At 35.8% G+C, this 27,514-nt stretch overlaps 1 protein-coding gene across 8 annotated transcripts in view; it reads left to right on the top strand.

Moving 5' to 3' along the window:
• Positions 1 to 27,514, top strand: part of LCORL (ligand dependent nuclear receptor corepressor like) — an 84,861-nt gene that overhangs the window by 39,040 nt on the left and 18,307 nt on the right. For 3 of the 8 annotated variants that reach the window (XM_039551703.1, XM_039551706.1, XM_039551705.1), the window contains 3 exons: positions 3,145 to 3,399; positions 12,269 to 12,359; positions 21,575 to 26,451. In XM_039551703.1, the coding sequence (XP_039407637.1) occupies positions 3,145 to 3,399; positions 12,269 to 12,359; positions 21,575 to 26,451 (5,223 nt within the window). Of the gene's footprint in view, positions 1 to 3,144; positions 3,400 to 12,268; positions 12,360 to 13,772; positions 18,052 to 21,574; positions 26,452 to 27,514 lie in introns of those variants that run through there. The other 5 variants (XM_039551708.1, XM_039551707.1, XM_039551709.1 and 2 more) reach the window with 5 other exon arrangements.

The raw sequence follows: 27,514 nt of genomic DNA on the forward strand, positions 1-27,514 counted from the left end.
TACCTGAGTCTAACCCTGTAGATTGAATATGCATTTAGCAGCAAGAGCACCTCAGAGGCACCCTGGGAGCACATCTTTCAGTGTATATGCTCTGAGATACACACACATCACCCCCTCCTATTACCTTTTTAGATTAAATCAACTTAAAATCTGTAAACTGACAATAGCTGTAGCAGTTGAATATATGAGAAATTCTGCTGCATTTATTCTTCATAGGGAGTATTTGGAAGTTATTACAAAAAAATTAAACTAATACTAAAGAAAATATTATAAGAACAAAAAGATAAATCCTTTATTATTCTAACTAGGTCAAAAGGTGACTTTGCTCCTAATGGAGAAGCTGACTTCTCCTCCAAGTGTCTAAAAGAAATATATGCTTGGCCGTTACCAATGTGAAGAGTCTAAAGTGGAATAGAAAGGCAGTAGAAACTTGGCAGTTCTGAATTAGTTTTGTCTTGCAGTTTTATAAAAATTGATGCAGGGATGGAGATTAATAAGGAGAAATCTGTTCCAGGCTGTTGTGCTTTCCAGCTAATGGTAGGTCCCCTATATTCTCTGGTCTTTTGCTTCTTAAAGGTACAGATCACACCAGAAAGTAAAATAACTCTCCCATTTGCACTGATAATCACCTGTTATCCAGAAGTAGTCAAAGAAGCTTTTCTTGTGTGCATGCAAGAGACTAATTGCTCTATATAAGCAGGGTCATTCCAGACCACATATTCAGTCTTGATAATGCTTTGTGTAATTCATTTTGTATGAGTTTCTGATTACAGGCAGTCAAATTTTTGGTTTTTTAAGCTTAACTGTTGATCAGTAAATTTCATTGTCTAGAACTACCATTTCCCTGTCATGCAAACACTTTTGTTCCTAGATAATTCAGTTATTTAATTTCGTCTCTTAACTTCCCGTGTTCTTTTCTCGTATTTTGCATATACATTAGTACTTTACACCTATTGCCTTACTGCTCCAATATCTGTTGTTGAATTTATTTTCTTTACTTCTAAGTGTGTCTCTAGGATAGTAACTTCCAGTTGAACATTTATTGGGTTCATTATTTAGGAATCAGGAAATAGCAATATAAACAGAGCATACCTATGCCTGGAGGTTACATGGTGGGGAAAGATCTTTCTCTGTGTAGGTATTATCCATCATTTAGAATTTTATCTCATACTTAGAATTTTACCTTTTATCTTTGAGAAACACCTGTCAATTTTAGATATTTTGATAGAGATCTAGTTGAAAGATTGGTGGAAGATAGAGCTTTAACCATAAGCAGATTTGTTCTGTCATGCCTTGGGTAAGTTCTCTTCAAGCCAAGATGTCTTGCAAATGTTGGAGCTTCACTGTACCTCATCAAGCACTGCTGAGAGGCTGACCAAAAGGTCTTGACAGGAAGCATCTGGGCAATCAGTCAGCTGCCCTGTTGTGCTATAGAGATCAGACCTCATAGGTGCAGGTTTGTAATTCCTTGCAATGTTCTGTTGGTGAAAATTAATTCTCCAAATGGTATATGTTTTAAATGAACCTGAAACAGTCAAGCAGACGATTTTCTGCACATTCATCCTAAACTTGAGCAGCATTTCTTGATCAGTGCCGGCAGTCACTCTCTGGATAGTAGATGGATAAAGCTTCATTGGCATAAAATGCTTGAGCAAATATGCTGTGTGATCCTCCAAACTTCGTATTCGGAAATGTACACTTTGCATGCAAACATCTACCTAACCCAGGCCTTTCAGTTTCTTCACTTCCATGAAAACAAAACTCAGTTTATAATCTGTTTTATCTGTTTCAGATTAACTTTATTATCCCAGTAACTACCGAACCATGTCCTTTGGTATTTCCTCCAGGGAATCAGGGCTTACCTAAAAGCTAGTTCTTCTTTACCACTTTCACACTTGCTTTAAATCCCTGTCCCTTCTTGATTGAAAACTATTTCACTCATTACCTAGGAACTCAAACATGGGCAGTGGTTAAAATATTGAAAAGGATATTTGTGATAGGAGAGGTGTAAAGTTGAAGGAAAGAAGGAAGAGTGGGATAGTGAAGTAAGTGCTACTGTTACTGCCTATTTAAGGGAAAACACAGTATTCTGAGTATGGTCAATTGTGCTTGTCTTGTGGTGTGTTGCAGTCATCAATGCAACAGCGCAGTTTACTGTGAGTTTCTTAATTACATTGTTATTTATGCTAAGTTACACTTACATTTTGTTTTTTCTGTTGCTTCTATTAGGTTTCTTTTTGGTGATTCACAATTGTAGTTTGTTTTGCTTGTTAATAAGTTTAGCTTTTTTCTAGCTGATAAATAACATTAAAATAAAGCCATATGTATCATGTTTGGTCCTTTTTTGTTTGTTTCTAAAATGAAATACTTCTGTCCATTGAAATGTTACATGCACAAGCAAATAATAGGATACACTCAGTTTAGAATAGGAAATAAAGCTTTTCTCCCAAGTGTTTTCATTGCTAGCACTTTGAAAATGTCCTGAAAATCCTGTAAGATTTTACAGTAAAAGTTTAAAACTTTGTTTGTATTCAATTGCTTGTATGGGACATTTCAAGTAGCATCATATTGGTTTTGACATTTCAATCCTGAACCTGCAATGGGGATTATAGTCTGAGAGTGGAACACATCTCTTTTTTCTTTTTTTCCTTTTTAAGATCAATTCCTCAGAAGTCCAATTGTTATATGTTCTGAAGAGGACTAATCTATAGAACTACACTTTAAAACTATTCTTATGGCTGTTCTCTGAAAGTAACTTCTTTCTGTATTAATCCGTGTCTTATTTTACTTTTTTGGTTTGTATTCAAAATTCTTTATTTTCAGAACTGAAAATGAACAGTCTGTAAATGAAAAGTCAACTTACTTGCCAACAATACAGAATCTGACTCCCATAAGTAATGCATACACTTGCATGCTATGATAGACGAGTAACGTAAAAATTAACAGTCTGTGCTAAACATGTTCTTCCAAGTGACCTCCAGTTAGGAATGCTCATTAAAGAAACTTGTTAGACATCCGAATTAATATGTTCATTACAGATGTACTTATTTAACTCATTTGTGTGCTTATAGGAAATACTTATAATAAGAAAAGTAATTATGTTTGGTTCTTAATGTATCTGTTGCCTGTGTTTTTTATTTCCAGATCTTCCTCAGAACTGTGATCCTAACATTCCCCTAGTTGCTCAGGAATTAATGAAAAAAATGATCCGTCAGTTTGCGATTGAGTACATTTCAAAAAGTAGCAAAATTCAAGAGAACAGAAATGGTTCATCATTTGAACCAAGTCTGATGTGTAAAAGTATCCAAATGAACCAAACGGAAAACTCCCTTCAGGAAGAACAGGATAGCCCTCTAGACCTCACTGTGAATCGAACTCAAGAACAGAATACTCAGCAAGGTAAATTTCTGTATCTGATAATCTGTGTTTTGCTGTCATTTATTTACTTCATGGCATCTTATTCCCTTAAAAAACAAATGTCCATGTCAAATAGAAACATTTTTCGTATTGTGTATTAGAAGATAAGTATTCTAATTTCTGAGTGCCTGTGTTAAATAAGTGGCACTGAAATTTCTCAGCTTTGGAATACTGAATCTAAGCCCTCTCACCTGTGCTGTCACAGGTCACAGTGGTTCAAAATTCTGTTGCAGAAATGGCTGTCAAGAAGCCTGAGAAAAGAGAAAAAGAGACTAGGATTTTAGAGAGCAAATGTCTCTCAGTCTGTGTCAGCTCTTGAACACTTCGATTCTTTAAATACAGGCTGGTAGGAATGATTGGAAAAGAAGATTAATGTGGGAGGAAACTTCCATACTTCATACCTTAATCATTATAGATCAGTGCCGCTTTCTTAACAGAGTAAACTTAGAAAAATAAAGTCTGTCTCACTATCTTTTATGAAAAGGAAATAATTGCTTTGCCTCAAGGAATATTGCTATCCAAAACTGATAACACTATAATCACAAGAGCATTTTGGACTTTGAACTAGATTTGGATTAGCAGCAGTTTTTGGGAAGGGTTGTGGCTGTCATGTGCAGCTGAAAGCAGTGGCAAAAGCAGCTTTTGTCTTTTACAGATACCAGGGTCCGTGTTAATCCTGTAATACTGCAGACCAAAGGGAAAAGTTGACATGTATGTCATGTACCATACTAAAAAAGTTGAAAGTAGCCAGAACTAAGTTTTTTTGGTTTTGTTCAGGGTTTTTGTTTGTTTGTTTATCTTAATATACATTGTCAGAATGAGAGCAGATTCGGTATGTGTGTACCTAATGATGCAGTTTTTAATTGGATATCCTTGGGGACAGGGAGCTCTGATGGATTTCTCATGCTAAATATATCTATTCTAAGTTAAATTTCATGCATCCTTTCTCTTTGACAGCAAAAGCATTAAGAAATACTGGAATTCCTGCTTTTATTCTGTATGGTCACTGGAAATTAGTTCATACCAGGCTTTAGTAAACACTTTGTATTTAAATCCTGAGAAAACACACATTGTACTTGGATGTAATTTTGCTATGGATCAGTTACAGATTTTAGAGGTTTATAATTGGTCAGGTTGAAGCACATTTCTTTGGCAAGGGCAATAAAAATTTCTTTCATGATATCAGCACTATAGCTTGTTGCTTACTTCAACAGCTGATTATAAATAACTAGTCTTATATGTTCATGAGGGAGCAAAGTCACCAAAGGCAGGTTCTGGTCATTGCTGAGCCGCAAAAAAATCTTTGAGAAATAAAAGGGAAGGCAGAAGGTGGGCAGGGACAGGAAGAATGTTATGCTGCCACCCTTATCTGAAAATCCATTCATCTTTTGTCTAAGAAAAATCTAAAATATAAAGAAATTGACTTATTTAAATCATCTTTTCATATCATTGGATTTTTTCTTACAGTAAGGCTAAAGAACAAGTTTAGAATTGTGCACCTTCAGTGAAACACCTAAGTCTAAAATAGTTGCTCAGCACACACAGTATACAAGTTACACATTAAACTATGTAAGACACTGCAGAGTCTCAGAACTTAGACTGTCATGTTTGCTGGAGTGCTTTTTAGATGTTAAAGGTAGTAGTCTTGCTGTGAAATTAAGAGATGCCGAAATGAGAAGAAATAGTGAAATAATAAGACTGTAGTTGGAGAAAGGTAGCTTGAACATCTTACCTACTAGGGAAATTGTATTGTGCTTTCTGTTTTCCATGAATGTGTTAATTTTGAGCTATTTCAGCTTTTCACTGTAGTGATGGCAACACAAGCAAGTAAGTTCAAGATGAAAAATGTCAGGTTGCTCTTTTTATTTGCGTTGTGTTCTATGTGCAAAGATTCATGAAAAAGTTATTTCAGTTAGCTTTTGTCAGGGACTATGTATTATTATTATTGCACCTGTACTTTTCCTGAAGAAATCTTGGTTATAATGAAGTGTCATATGCTTACAGTAGGGAATTATGAAGGTTTTTTTAATTGGATCATTTTTTGAAATGTATAATTCTCTGTCTAACATAGTATACTTCTTTGGTCTGGAGGCTCGTAAAAGCTGTACCATGGTTTCATTCTCATGTTTTCGAATGTCATGCAACTCTCTTTAGTATTTGCTATTTGTAGTTCCTGTTACAATTTCCAAATGAAGTGGCAGTAATAGAGGAGGAAGTTCAAATTTGTACATTGCTTTGATGGATCCTCAAAGTTGAAATCTTTTAATTTAAATCCTATTAAGCAGATAATGATCTAAGTATAAATTCTTTAGGTTCACTTTCTGCTTAGGGAGCTGCTTTGTATTTACAGTAGTAGTCTTAGAAATGAATGATCTAAATAGTAAAACAGACAGTCTTGGTCCTGTGTGGCAGTGATTCTTGGGCTTGAGAGGAAGGAGTAAACTTTGTTTTCCAGATCACTAGAAGCAATTGTTTTTGCACTGAGCAGATCCAAGCTAAGTGCTAGCTCAGCACTGAAAAGATACTCTGCCACTGAAGTTCCTCCATTAAGGAAAGCTTCTTACTTTAGTCCAGTATCTGGAGGCCATCTCTGAAGCCAAAAAATCCTGAGGTCTGACGCTTCCAGACCTGATACATCTGATTTTTGGGCTTACATGGCAAGGTTTTAGTAGCTGCGGAGGGCTGTAGGGTGGCATCTGTGAGAAACTGTTGTGGCTTCCCTGTGCGAGGCACAGCCGGCTCTGCCACAGACCCACACCAGGCTGAGGTGGAGCACACGAGTTGGGTTCGTGGTGCTGCTGTGAAAGCATGTTTAAGAAAGTGCAAAAATGCTGGACAGGCAGAGGAGTGAGAAACAGCACAGTGAACTAGGTGAGGGAGAGGGGAGGATAGAGGTGCTCCAGACTCCAGGGCGTTTCCGTGGAGCACATGGAGAGGACCCTGGTGGAGCATGTGTTCCCACTGCAGCTTATGGAGCAGATACTCATTCACATTGCAGCCTGTGGAAGATCCCTCAGAGGAGCATCTGGGTGTTTCCTGAAGGATATGTGGCCTGTCAAGAAGGAGCTGGAGAGAAGAATTGTACTGACTTTCTTTCCTATGCCATCTGGGGATGGGGGAAAATAGAGGAGGGCCTGGGAAAAGATAGGGGTGGGGAAGCACTTTAATTTTTATCTTTTTCTCCTTATCCAAATCTGTTGTAAATTGCAATAAATGAATTTTCCCCAAGTCTGTTTTGCCTGTAATAGTATTTGGCAAGTAATTTCCCTGTATTTATCTTGCTGATCTTCATCTTATTTCTTCCTGCCCCCCCCACTGGGGACGGGGAGTGGTAGAGGGGCTGAGTTGGGGGTCTAGCTACTGGCCAAGGTCAACCCTCTGCACCTCTGGTACTGAAGCATTTAGTACTATGAGTGTGTAAGCACTGGCATCCAGGTGTGTCCAGCTGACACCGACTGGTAGTGGAGTCCCAGAGCATGCTCTACTTTCCTCTGCATTTCTGTGGAAGTGTGGTAATTTAGCAAGGTGCTTTAATTCCTGTGTACTTTGCTGGTAATCAGGCAATCATTTCACTGTCAGTCAGTTAGCAGCAGCTGTCTCCAAAAATACCTGTATCCTGCTCCTTTTTCTAATCCATGTAACTCTTAAGACTGTCCAGGACTTGAAAAGGAATACTCTGTATAGTGAAACAAAACCTCTTTTCCATGTACTGCAACTAACAAAAGTGGGGTGTTACTGTGTGCTTTTACAATATTGCTTTTCCTCCAGACTAAGTTAATGAAAAAGCAGCATCCTTGCAAAATGAAACGGTGAGTAAGGAACGGTCTTGGAATATCCTGCAGCAACTTATTTCCTTGCGCAGTCATGGTGCTGAGCTCTTTCAGGAATGTTCCTAGCAGCAGCTAACTTTGATGCAGAGGCTTCTTTCCCTTGGTAGATATGGGAGAATTGATAGCCCTCAAGCTTCTAAGCAAAGTGACTCTAAGAGTCAGAAGTAGAAGCAGTACAAATATATAATTTGCTGGTTTAGCTGCACAAGCTGCACAAGCTGTTTATGGATCTTCTGGAACCAATGATAGTGTGTAAGCACAGTGAAAATACGCAAGCAAATTTTCCTAATTCCCGTGTTTCATTGAGCCATCATAGACTGGAAGACATCAAAAACATAGCTGGCAGTATATTGAAAGAATTCCAAACTTTACTGAAAATAAACTTCTTTTCCTTAAGATCCTGTTTTTACTACATGTATTGGTGAAAATACTATGCATTTTGAAGATATGCATGCTATGTTCTCAAAGGTAAATTATATGAGCTGTAAATATGTTCAAGAAACAGTTTCATACTTTTGAATGAGAAAGTCACCCTAAAAAGCTACATTTTTGAGGGGAGTAGGTGTTTTTCTTCCCTGGCTGCCATGGTGGGTCACAGCCAAGCCCCTTGTCAGATGCTTGCTTGCTTACTTCTCTCTCATGATGGCACAGGGGAGAAAATGAGAAGAACAGAAAGGAGACCTTATGAGTTGAGATAAGGCCATGGTTGTTGCGTACCACCACTTGCCATCATGGGCTGAACAGACTTTGCTTGGAACAAATAATGCAAATTATTGCTTATTAATATAAATATTTCATTATTAATTCAGGTAGTGAAAACAAAAAGACTCATTAAAACCCTGCCTTTCTTCCCTCCTTTCCCAGGCTCAGATTCACTCCAGGTTCCCTGGTGACCACCACCACCACCCCTGTAGTGCAAGGAAATTGGGTGTGAGCTGTCCACAGTCTGTACCTAATGGTTTCTCTCTGCCATTGGGCTTACCTCTGCCATTTTCTCATTCTTTTTGTTCCCATTTTCTCTGTCCATCTGGCACTTTTTCCCCTCTCTTAAATACAGTTTTCCAGAGTCTCTACCCAAGTGGCTGTGTCCTGCAGTGGGGCTGTGGGAGCCAGCCATCTGTGTCCGGCACAGGGCAGTCCCTGGCCAGTCCTCACACATACTGCCAGGACTGTGCCATGATCGCCCAATATATGGCCATATACTTTTCATCTGGCATTTTTTCATGTTACAAAATAGCACTTCAAGTCGAAAGGGGCTACTCAAAGTGGTAGTTAAGAATTAATAAAAGGCTTTGATGTTCTTACTGACAGTTTCCTGAAAACTGTTTCTGGGTTCAGCAGCACAGAAAATAGCAAAAGGCAGGTCACCATCCGGAAAAGTACTGAAGACAAGACTGTTGTTTTCTTGCTACAAAACCCCTTATCCTGTGGATGGATAAGGTAAAGGGGGAGTTATTTACTAAATCTCACTATATTAGGAGTTGGTAGGGCTTGCTGAAAATTCTCAGAGGAAGAAACAGGTAATGGGCAGGTTTTGTTCAACAGTTTTTAAACATCTGGAACTGCTGTGATGGGAGGTCATGGGTCACTGGGTTCACAAAGGACCTTAGACAAGTTCAGAGCTAGCAAAACCAAGGCCAGAAACTAAGGCTAGAGTACGCAGGGATAAATCTCTGAGATCCCTAAGCCAGTGATAGCAGGTACTAGGAGAGCAAAGAGCTGCAGGTAGCAGCCAGGCTGATGTGCTCTTCCACACTAGGAGTGGAGGGCTTCCCCTGCCTGGAGGCTGAGGACTGAGTAGAGTAGGTTATCAGATCTAGTAAGATGGTTCATAATAGCTAATGAGAGGTTTCCTGAAACCCAGAAAAAACTCAGAAGTTTAGAAATCAGTGTAGAAATACCAATTGTAGGAATTCAAGGCTGACCTGGTCTCTGCTTCTTTCTCTTCCCCTGCCTGTTTCCATAACATCATTAGTCTGGAGGAGTTTCAAGTGATTGTGGTCCTGATTATTTTGAAGACGAACTTTGATCACACTTAGTTTAGTCTTGGTACTGCTGCACCTGATGATCTTGTACTGAGAAGCAAAGGCCAGAGGTTCAGCCATTTCTTTGAAGATCAGAATAATTTAATTTGCATAGAAATAGCTCCATTAGAAGACAATGAGTAGCAACCCTGAAAAACATCTAATATGTTTTTCTATATTATCCAGTGTTATATACTATTGTTTATGAAGATGCACTTCTTAGTAGGCATGGCTTCACCTGAAGAGTGGAAGTAATTTCATATCTTTTATTAAAACCACCTTACAGAGTGTTTTTTCTGTTCCTGATGTAATTCAGTTCCTGTCCGGAATTCTTGCTGTAATACCTGTTTTGGCTGATTTGTAAGAAATAATAGAAAGTTCTGGCTCAGCTTAGAGAAGACTACTTCTACCTTGCAAGTAGCGAGCTTCCAGGATTCATAGTCCACCTGTAGGATGCTTCTTTGCGAAGTTTTTGGTCCTGTACCTAATGTACCAAAGTGAACATCTCGACTGTACTGTGTATATATACATACATTCATTTCATAAGGTGGGGTTTCACTATGTCTTAGAGCTTTACAGCAAATACTCTCATTTTCCTATCAGTTCGAGGTGGATTTTTGTGAGGGTTAGGGGTTTGTTTTGTTTTGTTTTTGTTTGGTTTGGTTTTTTTTTTTGGTTGGTTGGTTTGCTTTTTTTTTTTTTTAATTCAAGTGAAATTCCTAAATAAAAGTCTGTAGTGCAGTGACTTTATCTGGTATTTTTTATGCATATCAAATTGCTTGCATGATTCTTTTTACTGAGTATCACCTTCCCATAAAGCATTGTCTTCAGGGAGGTGTCATGTACTTAATGAATTTGCGTTTGCTGTGTTGGGAGAACCAACTGTCTTGAACCTCAAATTACTTCAGTGCCGCTTACCCTTGAGAGGCCCAAAATGTATCTATTTTTTTGTTTCAGGAACCTGAATTTTCGTTACTGTGGTCTTTTTTAGTCATTTTTCGACTGATTACTAGCCTTGTGTTGTCATAGCCAATTCTGAAAGGTTGGGAATGAAAATTATTTTCATTATGGAATCTTACATTTGGATTTTGCTTGTGTGTTGGGGCTTTTTCTTTTCCTAAAAGTCCAGCTAGCTTTGTCTTTTTTTTTTTTTTTTTTAATTGTTGGAGAGACAATTAGCTCTTTATTGCTTGATAAGTTGTCAGCTTTGAAGTAGTTTTTTCTCCAGTGATGCCTTCTAAAATTTTTGTCATAATGCCTAAGAGTATCGACTGAAGATAGAGAAACAGTTGTGAAAGGGACACAAAAGCACTTAAGAAAGGGAGATGTACTTTGTCTGACTGACAGAATGCAACAGATGAAATGTCTATTGCACAGAACTCGGGGGCTTTGGGTTGAGCTTGGGTATTCCTGAGTAGGCCAAAAAGTACATGTGGAATGTTTCTGTAGTGTTTTTGATTGGCTTTTTCTTCTGTAATATCAATGCATCAGGAAGGTTGATTAGCATTACTCCTTCTTTTAACTTTCGTAAGAAAGACTTTAAAAGGAATGTATTCAGTGAAAAGGAACCACTTTTTTGACAAGTGGCATATATATATATTTGTCCCCTAATGCTGAGTTACGATGTTACTTTTTCTCTCTTTAACCTCCTTCAAATAGTACAAAATAGTTGTGGAAGAACAGTCAAAAAGCAGTCCAAAACAAATATCTGGATTTGATTATTACACAGAACTCTATTTCTTTGCATTATTGGTATAAAGGAGGGCTACCAAAACAATTTTCTTATTTGACTATTGGCGTTTGGATCCTTCAACCAGTGCTTCATTGTCTGCATCTGAGGCTGTGGGAAAATATATGCAATTGATTGATGTTTTAGAAATAATAGGCAGTAACATGAAAATGACACTGTAAATGCAATAAGGGGTAGTATAAGGGTAATTATAGAGTTGAATGTTGAGCTACATGTTGAAACTCAAAATTGAATTCGCAGAGCTCAGGCATACAAAACAGCCCAAGTTTGAAACAGAAAACCAAGGAAGAAAGGTATGAAATTAATTATATTTAGGGTATTTAATTAAAATTTAAATGTCTTTTTTTTTTTTTTTTTAATAAGAAAAAAATTTTAAAAGGAGTATTTTCACTGCTAATGTTTTTAAATACTAATTTTTAAAAAGTGTCTTGTTCTGTTTCAATACTCATAGACTTTAACAGCCAAGTATAAATCTTGAATTTAGTGTTTACCAGTGATTTAACAGAGTGGACTTCCACCCCAGTTTAGGTCTTTCATTTTTCTAATTTCATTATTGCATGTATGTGGAGGCAGCTGGAGAAATACCTATAGTTAAGTGTTTGAACTCTATATTGGGCTCAAGCTCTTTTCCCAGTTACAGGGAAGTTACTGGTTACTGGGAAGTTACCCAGTTACTGGTACCTGCTCATCCAGTAACCTGGTCTGGTGTCATTGCTGACCCTGCTCTGAGCAGGAGGTTGGTCTGGAGGCCTCCTGAGATTCTTATTAACTTGCATTATCCTGTAAGCCTAGGATTTAGTTATGTCAAGTTCAACTTCAGCATCAGATGTTTACAGTATGTAAATATGAATAATAATTATACATTATTTTATTTATTATTATTATATTATAATAATAATATCAAGTGCAGTCTTTTGGTTGCCTTGAAAGTAAACAGTGCAATATAGATACATATGTGATTTTTAGGAAAGCAGTCATGTTTGTTTAATACGGGTTCTTTTAAATTTTATTATTTCTGAATGGCTTACTTTTTTTTTTCCCCCTCAATTTTAAAAAAGTTTGGTTACAAATCAAATATACAAAATAATTTGCTGATGGCTGATACTGTTAATGGAATAAGGTGTCAGAAATTTTACAAGATAAAGTAGCTATTTGAAAATTGTGCCATAGGTGAAAAACCATTTGCTGACAAAATCTCTGAGATCTTCCTTAAAACCACTGTTATCATCACTACTCGTTCTTTGCAGGGGATGGAGTGCTAGATCTCTCTACAAAGAAAAGCGCAAGGTTGGAAGAACCAAAATATGATCCATTGTGTTCTGAAAACTCAGTGTCTGGGTAAGCAACGTTTAGGACTCTTTGGCTTATCAAAAAGACAATCCAGGTTTCTCTTCTCTTCTCTGGCCAGGTTTTATGTTCATAACATACCTGTATATACTGGCACACACATGTGGTTCCTATTTTGCTTTCAAAAGAATTTTTGTCACTCATAAGTGTGTGTCTATGTATATATCATATGTTTCATTTGTCTTTTTCCTTTTTTTTCTGTTTAAAGAAAAGTTATCAGAACAATCACCAAACTTTAGTTCATGTTACTAAAAATTACATGAAAATTGATTACATAACACATTAAAAGTAAGAGACTAGTAGAAGAAAATGCAAATAATTCTTTTAGAATTTATTTAGGAAACTTCAATTTTGGACAAAAATGACCATGTTAATAATTAGATGTAAAATCTTCTTTAACTAACATGAACAAGTTAAATTACTATTATCTATAATATTCCTTAATAGAGAGAGAGCAAGTGTGTGAGAGAGAGCTCTTAATCATCATACTTATACTTGCATCATGGTTCTGACTATGGTGTGTGGTGGCAAATGGTTAAATTTCTTTATTCAGCAAGGAAAATGTTATTGCATCTGCTGAAAGCTACCACAGAATTAGTGAATTGCATTGTTTTGTTGGATTTTATGATCTTGGCATCCTCCCATCCACTAGCCATAGCAGGACCCTTTTTGTCACCTGTACGTCTTACAAATAACTTATTACAAATAGGACTACAGTAGCAGCATTTGTTGAATGATACAAAAGTGCATTTTATTAATTTGCTGATATGAAAAAGTTTGAAAATGAATGGCTTTGTAATTAGTGAGCTGTAAATAGTGAGTAGAAGTTTTTAAAATTGTGTCTTATTTTGCGAAAAATGGACTTGATTGTTAACTACAGCACTTTATCTTCTTGTTGTAGAAAGCCTAGTTTTGTGTAAGTCTGGGATGTTTGTGTGTAGTTATGTACTTTTTGCTGCAAATTTTTCTATAAGGGGGTTGACTCTTTTATTACTTGTTTAGCGGTAACGTCACGTTTCTACTAACAAAAACTCCTTCAGGATTTGGGTATTTAATGGAACGTTAATTGTATAATTAAAATTATAACAGTGTTGCTCTGCAAGCATGTGAACAAGGGAATATAGCAAGCACATGAGACTATTACCAAATACTGAGCTAGGATATAAAGTTCTTGGAAGGGCTGCTGTAGAAGCCACGGTATGATTTTTGACACACTGTCCTACCAGAACTGTAACATTTTGCTAGGATAATCATTTAACTACCACATCTCAAAGGCTAAAAAGTATCAGAAGCAGTGATGTTACCGAAGCAAGGAGTATAATAAAGGAGTGGACCCTTCCCTTCCATAGCTGTGTGAGAGTCTCTCATACATCAGTTTACCATCGTTTCATTCCATCCATCCAGGAGACTACACAGAAACAGAGAGGACTATGTGGAAAGAAGTGCTGAGTTTGCAGATGGTTTGCTCTCAAAAGCTTTGAAAGACATTCAGTCTGGAGCACTGGACATAAATAAAGCAGGCATACTTTATGGCATACCTCAAAAAACTTTACTTCTCCACTTAGAAGCCTTACCAGCAGGAAAGCCTGCACCTTTTAAAAATAAAACTCGAGATTTCAATGATAGTTATTCATTTAAAGACAGTAAAGAAACTTGTGCAGTCCTACAAAAAGTAGCCTTGTGGGCAAGAGCTCAAGCAGAGCGCACAGAAAAAAGTAAACTCAGTCTACTTGAAACCTCAGAATTAAAATTCCCAACAGCTTCCAGTTACCTCCACCAGTTAACTCTACAGAGAATGGTCACTCAGTTTAAAGAAAAAAGTGAAAATCTACAGTATGAAACTTCAAGTCCTACTGTACAATTAAAAATTCCTCAGCTAAGAATAAGTTCTGTGTCCAAACCACAGTCTGATACTGCTGGTCTTCTGGATGTTATGTACCACGTTTCTAAAACGTCCTCAGTCTTAGAAGGATCAGCTCTTCAAAAATTGAAAAATATCCTCCCTAAACAGAACAAAATTGAATGTTCTGGACCTGTAACTCACTCAAGTGTTGACTCCTACTTTCTGCATGGGGACCTCTCTCCTTTGTGTCTTAATGCTAAGAATGGGACAGTAGATGGAACCTCAGAAAATACAGAAGATAGTTTGGATCGTAAAGATAATAAGCAACCAAGGAAAAAACGTGGCCGCTATCGGCAGTATGACCACGAAATAATGGAAGAAGCAATTGCAATGGTAATGAGTGGGAAAATGAGTGTTTCCAAAGCACAAGGAATTTATGGGGTACCTCACAGCACTTTAGAATATAAAGTAAAAGAAAGATCTGGAACATTGAAGACTCCACCGAAGAAGAAACTCCGATTACCAGATACTGGCTTATTTAATATGACAGATTCAGGGACTGGCAGCTGCAAAAATAGTAGCAAGCCTGTGTAGAATAATTGTTAGAGAATTGTTTTGTGTGTGTGTATGTATGTCTGTATACACACACTATGTGAGAAATACATATGCTCACTCTGACAGAAGACATGAAATTATACAGTTCAAAAACCACATACATGCCTTTTGAAAAATAGTTTTATTCAGGGTTTTCACTGTGGACAGAATTACAGAGTTGCTCACTTAATTCTGATAGTGTGTATTTAATATAATCCTTGTATAAATAGGTGAAAAGATTCAGGTTTTATTTAGTAGTCACTAGCATAAAGATGTTTTGGGAAAACAAGTATTTGTCATGTGAAGCATAATTTTTAATTGGTGAAGAACCACTTTACCCATTCAATTATCCATCTTATTATGGAAGTACACAACCAAGGGTTAGCAGATTTCTGTAGTTCACAGAATACTTGCAATAAATTGTAAGTAACTCAGATTTTACACAGCAAGGGATTAAAAAAAAAAAAAAAAAGCTAGTTCCTTAAAAGGAAGTGGATTTGTGAAGTATTAGTAGGTTATAGTACATTCTGTGAAAGAAAAAACGTTCATTATTTAAATATCCAATACAAGTAAGAAAAGCATTTCATTACAAAAATGTGTGTTTAGCAGGCATAAACTGCATTTTTTTATCATTTTAAGAAAATTTTGTTGTTGGTTTAGAAAGAAATTGGTGTTTACAAAGTGTACACTTATGAAATCTGAGAAATTACTGTAGTTATAGAATTATTAAATATGAAATAAGATGGAATACTAAGAGCATAAAATAATTTAAACTTTAACATAATTTTCCTTTTTAGTTTAACAATTAAGGTAACTTGTAAGGTTTAAAAAGAAAGTTGGAATGCAACAGAGCATGTTCATAATGTGCACAGAATGAGCTTGAGAATGGTTTGGGTTTGTTTGTTTTTTTGTTTAAATGTGCTGGTTAGTTGATGTTATGACTACTTAAAATTTATTTAAGGATTGTGTCACACTCCTATTGAAAAACCTCACTGTAACTGTAATGTATTTGCTGCTGTGACATTTCAAAACATTTTCAGTTTATCAAAATGAATACCAAGTTACATTATCATCTTGCTAATAACCAAATTTGCAGTTCAGGGTCTTGATAGAAATACAAATATGAAACAGTGAAGCTGTTTTGAACTTTCAATAATATAAATTCTTTATAAATTTGGTAGTTAGAAGTTAGGCAGTTCATTTTAAACACATAACTTTTAACAGAATTTAAGGGAGACCAATTACCTTCATATTGCAGTTTTTACATGAATTTCAAAGTATCCACATTGGACTTTTTATCACACTTAATTTTTTTATGTAATATCAAAAGTATATGTCTACATATGAATGGGGGCTTGCTTCATACATTCACTACTGAACATCAATGCCCTTTTCTTCTCAACATGTATTTTTTTCTGTATGTATCTAATTTGGCATAGAAAAATACTTTCTCCAATTTTTATACACGCGGTGCACATGCACACATTTTTTTCCCCCACTTAAATTTGCATGTGTATGGGTTAACTATAGAAATTAAATGGGACATTAGATATGTATGGGCCACATCAGGTAATTTTATTTATAGATAAACTTGCCATTAAATTCAGTGGAGAGCATGCTGCAATACTGATGGCAAAATCTAGCCCATATCTATTAACACTACTAAAAAATGACAACTTCCACTTTAGAACAGAATAATCCTTTGAAACTGCACAACCAGTATCTCAGTTCTTTGGTCTCTCAGATCTATACTGAATCTTCTTCAGTCATTAAGGTTTACTTGCATATTACAGAATGAATCTCTCAGGCACATGGTGATTCTTGGGGTGTCCTGTGCAGGGCCAGGAGTTGGACCCAGTGATCCTGGTGGGTCCCTTCCAACTCAGCATATTCTGTGATTCTATGATTTTAAGCAGAACTGTACCTGATAAGGAGTTTGCAGAACAGCAGATGTCAGGGTCATCGTTCATTTTAAAAGAATTAAGCCATATTTTTTGAGGGCCAGGATTAATTTGTGAGTATATCCCCACTGAAAAATGCAGCTGAAAAAACCTTAAAAGTTTCAACGTCTGTCTTTATACAGTTTTACTTGCAAAAATCTGGGGCTTGAATACATTGCCTAATATTTGTACCATACTGATGTTTTCTACTCCTCAGACACTGTTAAAAGTTTGAGTCAGAACTTTATATTGAAGGCAAGTGACAGTAGTCTTTTTATATCATTTAAAAGATGACCTGACCAAAAATTTAACAGGATTCATAAAATCAGGGATCATTTTACTATTGACTTAACAATACTCAGTAGTTTTGTATGTAATATTATAATTAATTTTCAACATTTTAGTACTTGTATTTATTTTTTGGTCAGAAATAGCAATTAAAATATTTTTTGATAGTTTATAGATGATATTCAACCTGTAAGTGTTTAAAGAACAGAATTATTTGTTTCTAATTATTAGGCTAACCTTTAATTACACAACTAAGGAAAGGCAGGGAAACGTGTAAATTCTCCTTCCCCAACCCCTATGTATTTCATTAATGTCATTTAAATTATACATTTTGAACTGTTTTATAAATTCAGTTACCAGTCACTACTTAGTAATTGACAATTTGTGAAAATTCCTGTTTCAGCAGAATTTTAAATGAAGGCGAAAGCAAGCCCTACATGCTTTCTACTTATTTGAATGTTTCTCAAGTATTTTATATTAAAAAACAGTGCCTCTGTTTTTAGAACTACTGCTCAGTAAAGCTGTTTAAACCATTTCTGGTAGCTAATGACAATTTTATATTAAATTGTATATTAACTTTAGTGAGACTGATTTTTTTAGTTGTTTACAGTACAAATACTTGTATTTGTTTTTTAATTGCAGTATTTCCATTGTCGCAGTAATTTAGTAAAACTCTGTGGCTGCCTTGATTTTTGACAGATTTTTGTTAACAACTGATTTTTAGGCAATTAGTTATATTTATGCATAAATCAATTGCACTATAATTCATGAATTATTTATTACAATATTTTCTAATGAATTCCATGTATTTGTCTTGTGTTGTAAATGTACTGTAATTCTGTTTCTTCTTTGTGTTGTTATATTCCTAAATCTGATTGTATGAATTTAATTGTTTAGTTAACGTGTTTCTACGTTGTAATTTGTAGTAAAGCACTTCAATGCTTTTGCACATAAATTTACAACACTGATGTGTGATTGATTTGCTCATTCAGTAAAAAAAAAGAAAGAAACAAAAACCTGTACACTGACTTATTTGACTTATTCCTGAGGCACAAGTTGATTAGCAGTGGCGTAAGACCAAGAACTGTACAAATTAAGCTCATAATGACTAATTTACTATGAGAATTTTATCAGAAATAGTAGCTTTAAGGAAGGATGGTTTCTTTTCTCAGAATTGATTAATTACTCATTAATGAGAAGAAAATCAGAAAATTAATTTTCTAACACCCCCTTTAGTTTGCAGCTAAAAATTATAAATAGTATATACCTTTTTTTGAGGTACTTATTTACTTAATGAAGTCAGAAAACAAACATTTCTATAAGACAGATTTATATTTCTATAGTAATTCCATGCTGTTTGTATGAGTACTTGAAACTTTGTTCTGTTCCAGTTCTGTTCCTGTTCCCAGTCTGTAAAGATCTTGCTAGATTGATCTAGCTTCTCTCTAACTGAGATGACAGAGTATCGATAGACCTCTAGGGAAGGGCCTCTTTTGGGAGTCCTCTGGTAGAGTTCTTCCCTGATAGTTTTTGTGGAGGAGGCAAAGTTTTACTTCTTTATATGTAAATTAATACACTGAAAGTCTGGTAATTAACCTTATCACATTGCTGCTTTTGTGCCATTTTTGGACTCTAGTCAATCCCCACTCCATTTTATTAACTACCCCTATCTGCCAGAAGGGAAATAATATCATTCCATGCTTAACCTTTCTCTTGAGCAATACTGTGCACAAAAGGTACCAGGGGAGCAGTGCATATTGATCCTCTCACCTCTCAACCCCTCAGCTTCCTGCCCACTCTCTCCAGCCGTCTTTCTGTGTGTGGTTTGGAGGAAGTGTGCTATTTGTCAAAGTGATAGGTCTTCCTTCTATGAAATTATTGTTTAAGCCTTTTATCCTGAGGATAGCCTAAACTACAATGTGACAACACAAATTTCAAGAGATACAGGAAGGTATTACAGGAAACTGAAGTATAATTCCATAGCTGTATTGAAAAGCTACTAAAAATTAGTTTGTTTAAATACATTGACATCTCTATAGAGAGACACTTCAAGGAAAATGTGTTGCTTTAATGCTTGAATTTGTTTGTGTAGTAAGCTCTGCTTCCAAATGGTGACTGAGTAAGGGCTCGATGTGTTTTTACAAACTTGGAAGATCATTTGGACTGTGGTACTATTGCAATAGAATAGATGAAGTTAAGTTGTCCATCAGCTTTAGAAACTAACTCACGTTAAGGGAAAGCAGATTATAGGCGTCACACAAGGGTAGATAATCAGGAAAGAAATTGTTTTAGAAGAATATCCATTGTGTCTGTGATAATCAGAATATTGCTTTATACAACAAGTCGATCTCCACATAGCAAATTCAAAATAATTTTGAGGCCTGTGGATGTTTTGGTTGCTCACTTTGAGAAGGTTGTAAGGCTCCAGAAGTTTCTTCCACCAGTGAATAGACTTTAAATAGCAGTTAAGGATAAAGGTCATCCACAATTAAAGCTCTCCAGTGAAACTATAGACACATCTTGCAAGTCTAGACAGATAGAAAGGTACCTGTTTAGAAATAAAAAAAGACTGCATAAAGCTGTGTCTTTAGCAAATTAGTACTTAACAAATTTACTCTGGTTTACAAACAAAATATTGAAGATGAAGGCCTAGTGGCGTTTGTTTTTTTTAAAATGGCTTTTCAAAACATTAATTAAAATCATGGTGGCGGGGAGGGCAATTACCTTTTATCCTTAATTGTATTATTAGAATAAGTTTTCTTTTTTACAAGTGTAGTGATACATTTCGACACCTTGTGACTCCTGAATTTGTTGTTGCAACAGTCAGGCTTTTCTCAGTGTAGTGGCATTTCAAAACCAGTCAAATCCTGACACTGACGTTCCCTTGAATAATGTGGGTTTTGCTTTAGATTGCAAGTACAAAGAGGTTGGTTTTTTTTCTTTTTAAGACTTATTAAACATAATCTCAACTTCAACTAATACCATCAGAATTATCTTACACCTTTATGAGTTAGTATTATCCAGACACCTGTTTTGAATATATACCGTTTCATACTGAATATTACAGGAGAAGGAAAAAAACCATGAAGAATTATTATGTAGACTTGGCTGGTTTTAAGCTCTAAACTTTAAAATCTATGTAGGACAATAAAAATACAAACTTGCGTGTAATAACTTCCAGTAACAAACTTGAAGCTAAAAGTTATTATTGATGCTAATAATTTTGGGTATGACTTAATTAATGCATATGTAACTGTATTTAAATACAGCACATTAAATTTTAAATAAGTTCGTTCATTGATCAATACAGTTGTAAAACAAATCAAAATGAAAATTTTTCGAAGTATAGGCTATATACAAAAAAATTACAGGGGATAATAGTAGGAAAAAAAAGTTAGTGTCATGTTCAGAGTTTGGTGATATGTTTAAACAATACATACTTTTCTAAAACAGAATTCTTCTAACATTTTTTGCTCATGCAATTGGTTTCAGTAAAACATTTGAACTAGGTGTTAACTATCTGTTGATAGTTGCTATCCAGTGTAAGGATTTTGTATTTAATTGAAGAAATACCTGTATTAATTTCTACTGTGGAAAATTTTCAACTTTTCAGTATAAATGATTGATTAGGTAAGTAGTGACATTAGTTTTAATAATTTATAAGAAATTGATTAAATAGTTAAAGTAGTATTTTATAAGGTTTTTTCTTTTTTAGTTAATACATTTGAGAACAACTGCTCAGAAGTCTTTAAATGTAGGCCTACCCTGTATTTGACATTAAAACTTTTATCTTGGAAATTACTTATTCCAGTGGTGATTATCTCTCTCTGTTTAATTAAGGATTCTGTGTGTGCACACACATGTGTGTTTAATATATTGCAATAAAAAGCTCATGATGCACCACTACAATTTTTTTAAAAACTGAAAGGGAAAATTTTACCTGCAAAGAGCGCTAGGCTATTTTTTCTATTTTCTGTTAGCTTGTTAAGTGTTCTTTAAAAATAAATATAGAAATAAGAATGTCTTTAGAAATACCTTTAAGTGTATCCTGAAGAGTGCTCAATACACTTGAGTATTTAAATATCTAAGAGTGGGATTCAGGAGAGATGGACCCATTCTTTCCTCTGCCATAACCTTGAACCTTAGTCACATACCTTCTCTGTGCCTCAGTTAGTGAAATGGGAGTAATACCAAGCTCACCTGGTCTTGGTGATGTTTTCCTTCATTGATGGTTAAGATAGTTTGAAATATCAAAAAGTTAACGTTGTAATTACAGTTAGGATCAAGAAGCTATATTTCAAATTATTCTTTTTGCCTCTAACTTCTTCATGATTATTTTTCTTAATGGTAGTTTAGTGCTATCACTGATAAGATGCACATCATTGCCAGTGACACTTGCAAGTATGATTGAATAGTGCAATTAGAATGGAACTGTTTTGTAAACTTCAGGGTTTTAGGCTTGAGTTTAACCATTATAACAAACATTAGATGTGGTGTTTTACTGTAATTTATATTTTGTTTTGATTTGTTTTCATTTTCAGTTCAAGCTCAACAGCTGATGCAAATTCAGAGGAAACAGCTAATTTGGAAAAAGGAAAATCAACATTAAACAAAGTTTTGGAGTCTTTTTGTTCATATCACTGGCAACAGACTTTGGCTATGTTAAAATTCCTAATACAGGATGAAAATGTTCCTATAGTTTGCAGTTGCAAGCAAACACATTTGGTCCACTCTGAAACTCCCAGTTCCCTTACTGAAGAGGATGTTCACGTTCCATTTTGCAGTTGCAATGGACACATGCTGGCACAAAGGTGCAGTTTACAAAATCAAAGGCCAAACACTTGTTTACCACCTCTGTCTGTTTGTATTAAAGATTTCCATTCTTTGCCATGCCAAGCTGTAGCAATTGGATGTATTAAGACAATGGTGAACAAAGCATGTAGTTGTCCTAAGTATTGTGCTGACCAATTGCAAAATTATAACAGTCATTCTGTGAAAGCAGCAGCATGTACATATTCAGCTAAGGACTGTGACCTCTTAAGCAGCGTTAAAAATTCAAACAGATCCCGCAGCCCATCGCCACCTCCACTATCACCTGTACACAGCAAAGAATTTGAATTGTCAGAAGGAATGCTTATGGATTTTCCAACTTTAGACAACAACAAGCTTGAAATATCTGTCAACCAGCCTCCATCCCTTTTGCCAGCTGAAGGAAGCAAAGGGGAATTTGAGTATGAAGGTAAAACATGCAAAGGAAAAGAGATTGAATATTCAGATGGAACATCGATATCAGCAGACCAAGAAAGCAATGATGGTTATATGAACTCTGAGAAAGGTGAACATTCTGCCATTTTTCAAGATTTAATGGACCGCATTAATGAAAAGTTGAAATCAATAGACACTACAGATCTAGCAACAAATCTTGTAAAACTTTCTAGCAGTGACAGGGCACCAGAAAATGATGTCAAATTAGGAGACTTCATAACTTCTCTTTTGCATAATGCTAAGGCAAGTGATTACAGCTTTATGGAATTACTTCGCCAACATGATAAACAAGTGGAAAATAAAATTATCCAGACAAGATTTCGCAAGCGTCAGGAAACTTTATTTGCAACGTATAATTCTCCTGATTCACCAGTCATTCGACGACAGTCTTTGCAAATCAAGAGGGAGCTTGCAAGCCTTGATGAAACTCTTGTAAGAAAAAAGTCTGTTTCTGAGAGAAATGCAAAGAAATCTACAAAAAAAAAAGATAAAATGCATCCAAATAAAATACATAGTTTTACTGTGATAGAAGATGAGACTTTGCAACATCTTGAAAGTAATCCATGTGTGAATTGCCAAACCAAACCAATGTGCTTTCCAGTACACCAAACAGAGTCTTTCAAACTACCTCTTGCTAATTTTCAGACCAGCTCCAGCTTTCTAGTTCTTTCAGAAAACAGTGCTATTGCAGCCAGCCAGGCGAAACTCCCAAATACACAAGGAGATTGTGCAACCTTAAAAGAGACTGGTCAGATTTCTCTGAAGGATGAGAGTAGTGAAATCTTGGGCAGAACTAAACGTAACATTGTGCCTCCTGGGTGGTACTCTGTGTATGTGACAAACAATATTATGTTTAGAAAGTCATCCAGTGCAAAAAAGTCTTTGAAGAGTTTGGAAAAAATGAAAATGAATAAAAATGTTCATGCTGAAAGATGCAGTGACATAAATATAAGCAAAATTGTGAGAGACACAAATCTGCAAGTTGTTGTGGAGCGTTTAGAAGATACAATAAACTTAGCCAGAAAGACTAGCAACTCATTGTTGGATAGTTACAAAATAAGCCAAAAATTAAAAGCTAACACTTATGAACAGGTTATGAACCCAGCTACTAGAAGGGGCTTACCTTTCACTCTGAGTGAAATGGAATGCATGGGACAAAGCTTCCTTCCACATTCACATGTGCCAAGCAGCAGTAAAATCAAAGCAATTTGTGTCACAACAAACACACAAGAAACAGTTATAGATCAAGAAATTAATGACGGCCTTTTGAAATCTCTGACCTTTAATTCAGCTGGTTCAGCTTCCAGTAATGGGGACTTGCATGTAACATCTGAAACTGGGGAGATCTCATCTCCCTTAAACTACTCTAGTCCTATTAAGCTTATGTTTGTCTCAGAAGTTAATAGTCATGAAGGAGTCAAATACGCTTTGACATCTGCAGCTGCATCTTCTAAGGGAAGCACAGATCTTTGTTTGTTTCAGGGGCACACAAATGCTTTGTTAGACAAACAGGCCACAGGTGACCTTTCTCATGCAGTCTGTGTGAAGGGTTGTGATCACAGTGAAAAGGGTGTGAAGGAGGAGTCAAGCTGTGTTTATGCAGAAGCAATTACAAGCTCTTGTCCAGTTGGTCAGGTTAACATAAATGACTCAAAAAAAAATGAAGAAGTTGTGGAGAAATCAAACAGTAGCGGTGAATCAGTTTTCAAAAGAAAACCTGGTAGACCAAAGAAAATAGGTCCTCAAGTAGTTAAGCAGGTTAAGAGACCTATTGGACGGCCTCCTAAACCAAAAGTAGACTTGAGTGGAAGCACGAAACCTAGACCTGAACTTAGCTGTGGTGGTAAAAGCATCAAGTCTGATGCAGCAATAATGGAAGACGTTAACAGCAACAAAAATATTACTGTGACAGTTGTTTTTGGAAGGTCAAGAAGAACTAAGAGACACGTTTCTGAAGGTAATCTAAATCTCATCAGCATTCTGCCCACACAACACATTGATTCTAATTTTGCCAATGATCCCAGCAAAGCAAGGCACAATGCAGAAAGTGGAAATGCTTTGACTGAAATGGTAAAAGCCTTTCAGAATCCTTCTGTTGAAAAGGAGGTCTCTGGTTATGACTATGTCAGGCCTATCAAGAGTAATCTGACATCACCACATCCTTGCAGCAATGTTATACGACAGATGAAGAAACCATTAACCACTGTTCGAAAACCTGGCAGGCCAGCAAAAGTAAAAATTTCCGGCATATCAGTGACTGTCAGTAGACTTTCACCTCAGGAAAGAAAAGTGAGCATCAGCAATGGTTTGCCTCCTTTACAACAGCAGAATGTGTTAGAAAAAAACATAGCACAGGAAAGAAAAAATCAACTGTGCAATAATATGGGTCAAGTAAAGAACGTGCAGAAAGATTCTAGAGAGGATGGATCACACAATGCTACTACAACAGTGTCAAGAAAACGTGGAATTCCATCGAGACATTCTGCTAGAGACAGAAAACCTTCACTGCATTTTTTGCGTTCATTAGCATCTTCTAGTGCATTTACTTGTAGAAGTGCCTTACTACATAAATCTTACAAACTCCATTTGAAAAAAACTAAAGAGCGCAAGGAGAAACTTACACAGTCAAATCAGAGCACAGCATCCAAAGATACCTCAGAACCGAGAAATTCAGGAAATGCTAAAAAGGATCTTAAGGATGGTGAATTCGGGCCCATTAATGAAGTATCATTGGATCCCATTTTTTCATCAAATCCCTCTCTCAGGTGGTGGCCTACTTCCACTTCAAGTGACACCTTGTTGGAAGAACTGAACAATAGATTTGAACAGATGACTAATACCTGGTTGAGAGTGGGGGGAAGTGAGTTTGACAAATGCATATGTGATAAAAGGGATCCCATTGAACAAGACTGTAATACTGAAATGTCAGACACTTTAGACTCCTGTCTTGTAGAACTTGAAACATCACCTATAAAAATGCTTTTCCAGAAAAAGTGTAATATGAATGAACTCTGCACCTGGTTTATGCAAACTACAGAAACACAGTCTCTCTCTCTTGTGAGAAAGGCAAATGCTCGCAATCCCTTAGAAGCAGTTAGTACTAGAGAGATAAAGATGGAAACTAAACAATCTGATCCTAGTACTTGCCCTTTCAGAAAGCACTTTAAAAAGTTTGCACTATCCTCCCCTTCAAAACCAGCAGGGAAATTGCAAATATTACATAACATGGTGAGGTCTCCAGTCTTAAGCATGAAAAGTAATTTCACTTTAGCCAGATTAAAAAGAAATGAGTTTAAGAAGTTGCAGCATGACAGGTGGGGACAAACAAAAAAGCTCTATAATCAGGCTCCTGGAGGCTGGAAATCAAAAAAGAAAAATCTGCAGTTATTTTGCCAAAGCCAATTGTTAAAAAGTACAAGTGGGGAAACCCATGATAAAACACCCAAGATCCAGGAGAAAAATACCGTAGAAATCCAGCCCACTCAGGCTTTGGTAGAGTCTCAGAATAGCCTCTTGCCAACTGAAAATGAAGCCAGAGATGCATTTGTTCAACAGATGATGGGATCTTCTGACTTTAACCCACATCCTGGTTTAGCAAATATACTTAAGTCACATTCAGAGACAAATGGAACAATTTGTTGCCAGCAAAATGTTAGAAAAGAGCAAAGCCAAGATAAACTGTTTCAAAATACTTGGAAAGCCAAAACCTTTAAAGACTGTAGGATATTTCTGAGAAAAATCAACCATATTGAGCAGCACAATTCATTTAAGTTAAATAATGTCATTTATTCTCCTGAAGCTGTTGACAGTAAAAGCACTCAGGCCTATATGGAAGAAAAAAGACATCCTCTTTTAAGGTCCCATTCTACTAAGCAAAATACATTAAAGAAACAAGGAAATGAAATGGAAACATCTAAAGGATCTAATTCTTCTAAAGTGACTGAAAGGCTGGATGACCAGTTTCACAGCAGAAAATTAAGTAGGGGTGTAAACCAGGACGATAATCCTGCTGGTAGTTCTGAAGGTCTTAGCAGAATAAACAAAAGAAAAAGTCCACAATGGGAGACCACTGATACAAATTTAAGAAAAAGGCTTAAGAGACAATCATGCAGTAGTGGACAAATGGCACCTTATTACCCAAAGTACCAAGTAGGTAAGTTCGTATTCCCCCCTTCATCTTAAAATTGAAATCCTAAAGAATTGGAGAAGTCAAACAACTAAGCACTTTTTTTTTTTTTTTTGCATGTTACTCATTTTAATTTCAGAAAAGTCATGAAATCAAACATTGCATAACATCAGAATAATTCAGAAAGTGCAATTTTAAAACGCGTACAATGTTTTGCACCATTCTTTCAGCTCTGATAAGCTAACTAATGTAGTTCAGACAGACAAGAAGTCAAGTTCTGGCATTCTGAAGTCAGTCACGACTGGCTATTGACTTCAAAAGGAACAGAACTTCACTTCATTGTGTAATTTCTCATATTGTGAGGAAGGGTAAATTATAAAATGAAGCATAAATTCAGTGCATTAGCACATAGCTGGTTTAAAAAAAATTCATTGAATGATTTCTGTTACAAATCTGTAATAGTTTTGTAATTTTACAGTAAAAGATAGTATTTTGTACGTCTGAAAATTATTCAGTCAGAGACACATTTTAGTATCCATTCCATGCCAAATGAATTCTGCTGACTCCAAGGGATTTGCACATTGGATCCTTACAGAACAATTTAAAATGCAAAATTATTTTTGACAAGTACAATATACAGTTACTATGCTAAATACTTTGGCTTGGAATCTTTTTAGGCTAGTCTTAAATCATTTTTTGAAGATAGGTATTTATAAATACATTGTGTTACAACTGTGATCTTAGAAAGGCCATTATATTACTTAGAAGGAGGGCACACTTGTGAAATTATTTCTTCTGCTGGGTGAAGAGATCTCCTTAAATAGAAGTCTCAACTCATTACAACAAAATTACTAAGGTGTGAAATCCTCACCAAGTAAAGCACAACTTCTGCAATGTGATATAAATGACTGCCTTTGTAAAAGCAATATTTTATTAGCTAATCTGATATATTGCCCAAAAAAACCCCAACCCCTTATTCAAAATATCAGAGCAAAATCTTAGGTCCTCCTTTGTATTCTATATTGTAGAAAAAGATCTCTGATAATAAACAGAAAGGTTAATTTAAGTTGTAATATAAACAATATAATGG

The sequence above is a fragment of the Corvus cornix genome, chromosome 4, assembly GCF_000738735.6.
Source record: "Corvus cornix cornix isolate S_Up_H32 chromosome 4, ASM73873v5, whole genome shotgun sequence".
NCBI lineage: Eukaryota > Metazoa > Chordata > Aves > Passeriformes > Corvidae > Corvus > Corvus cornix.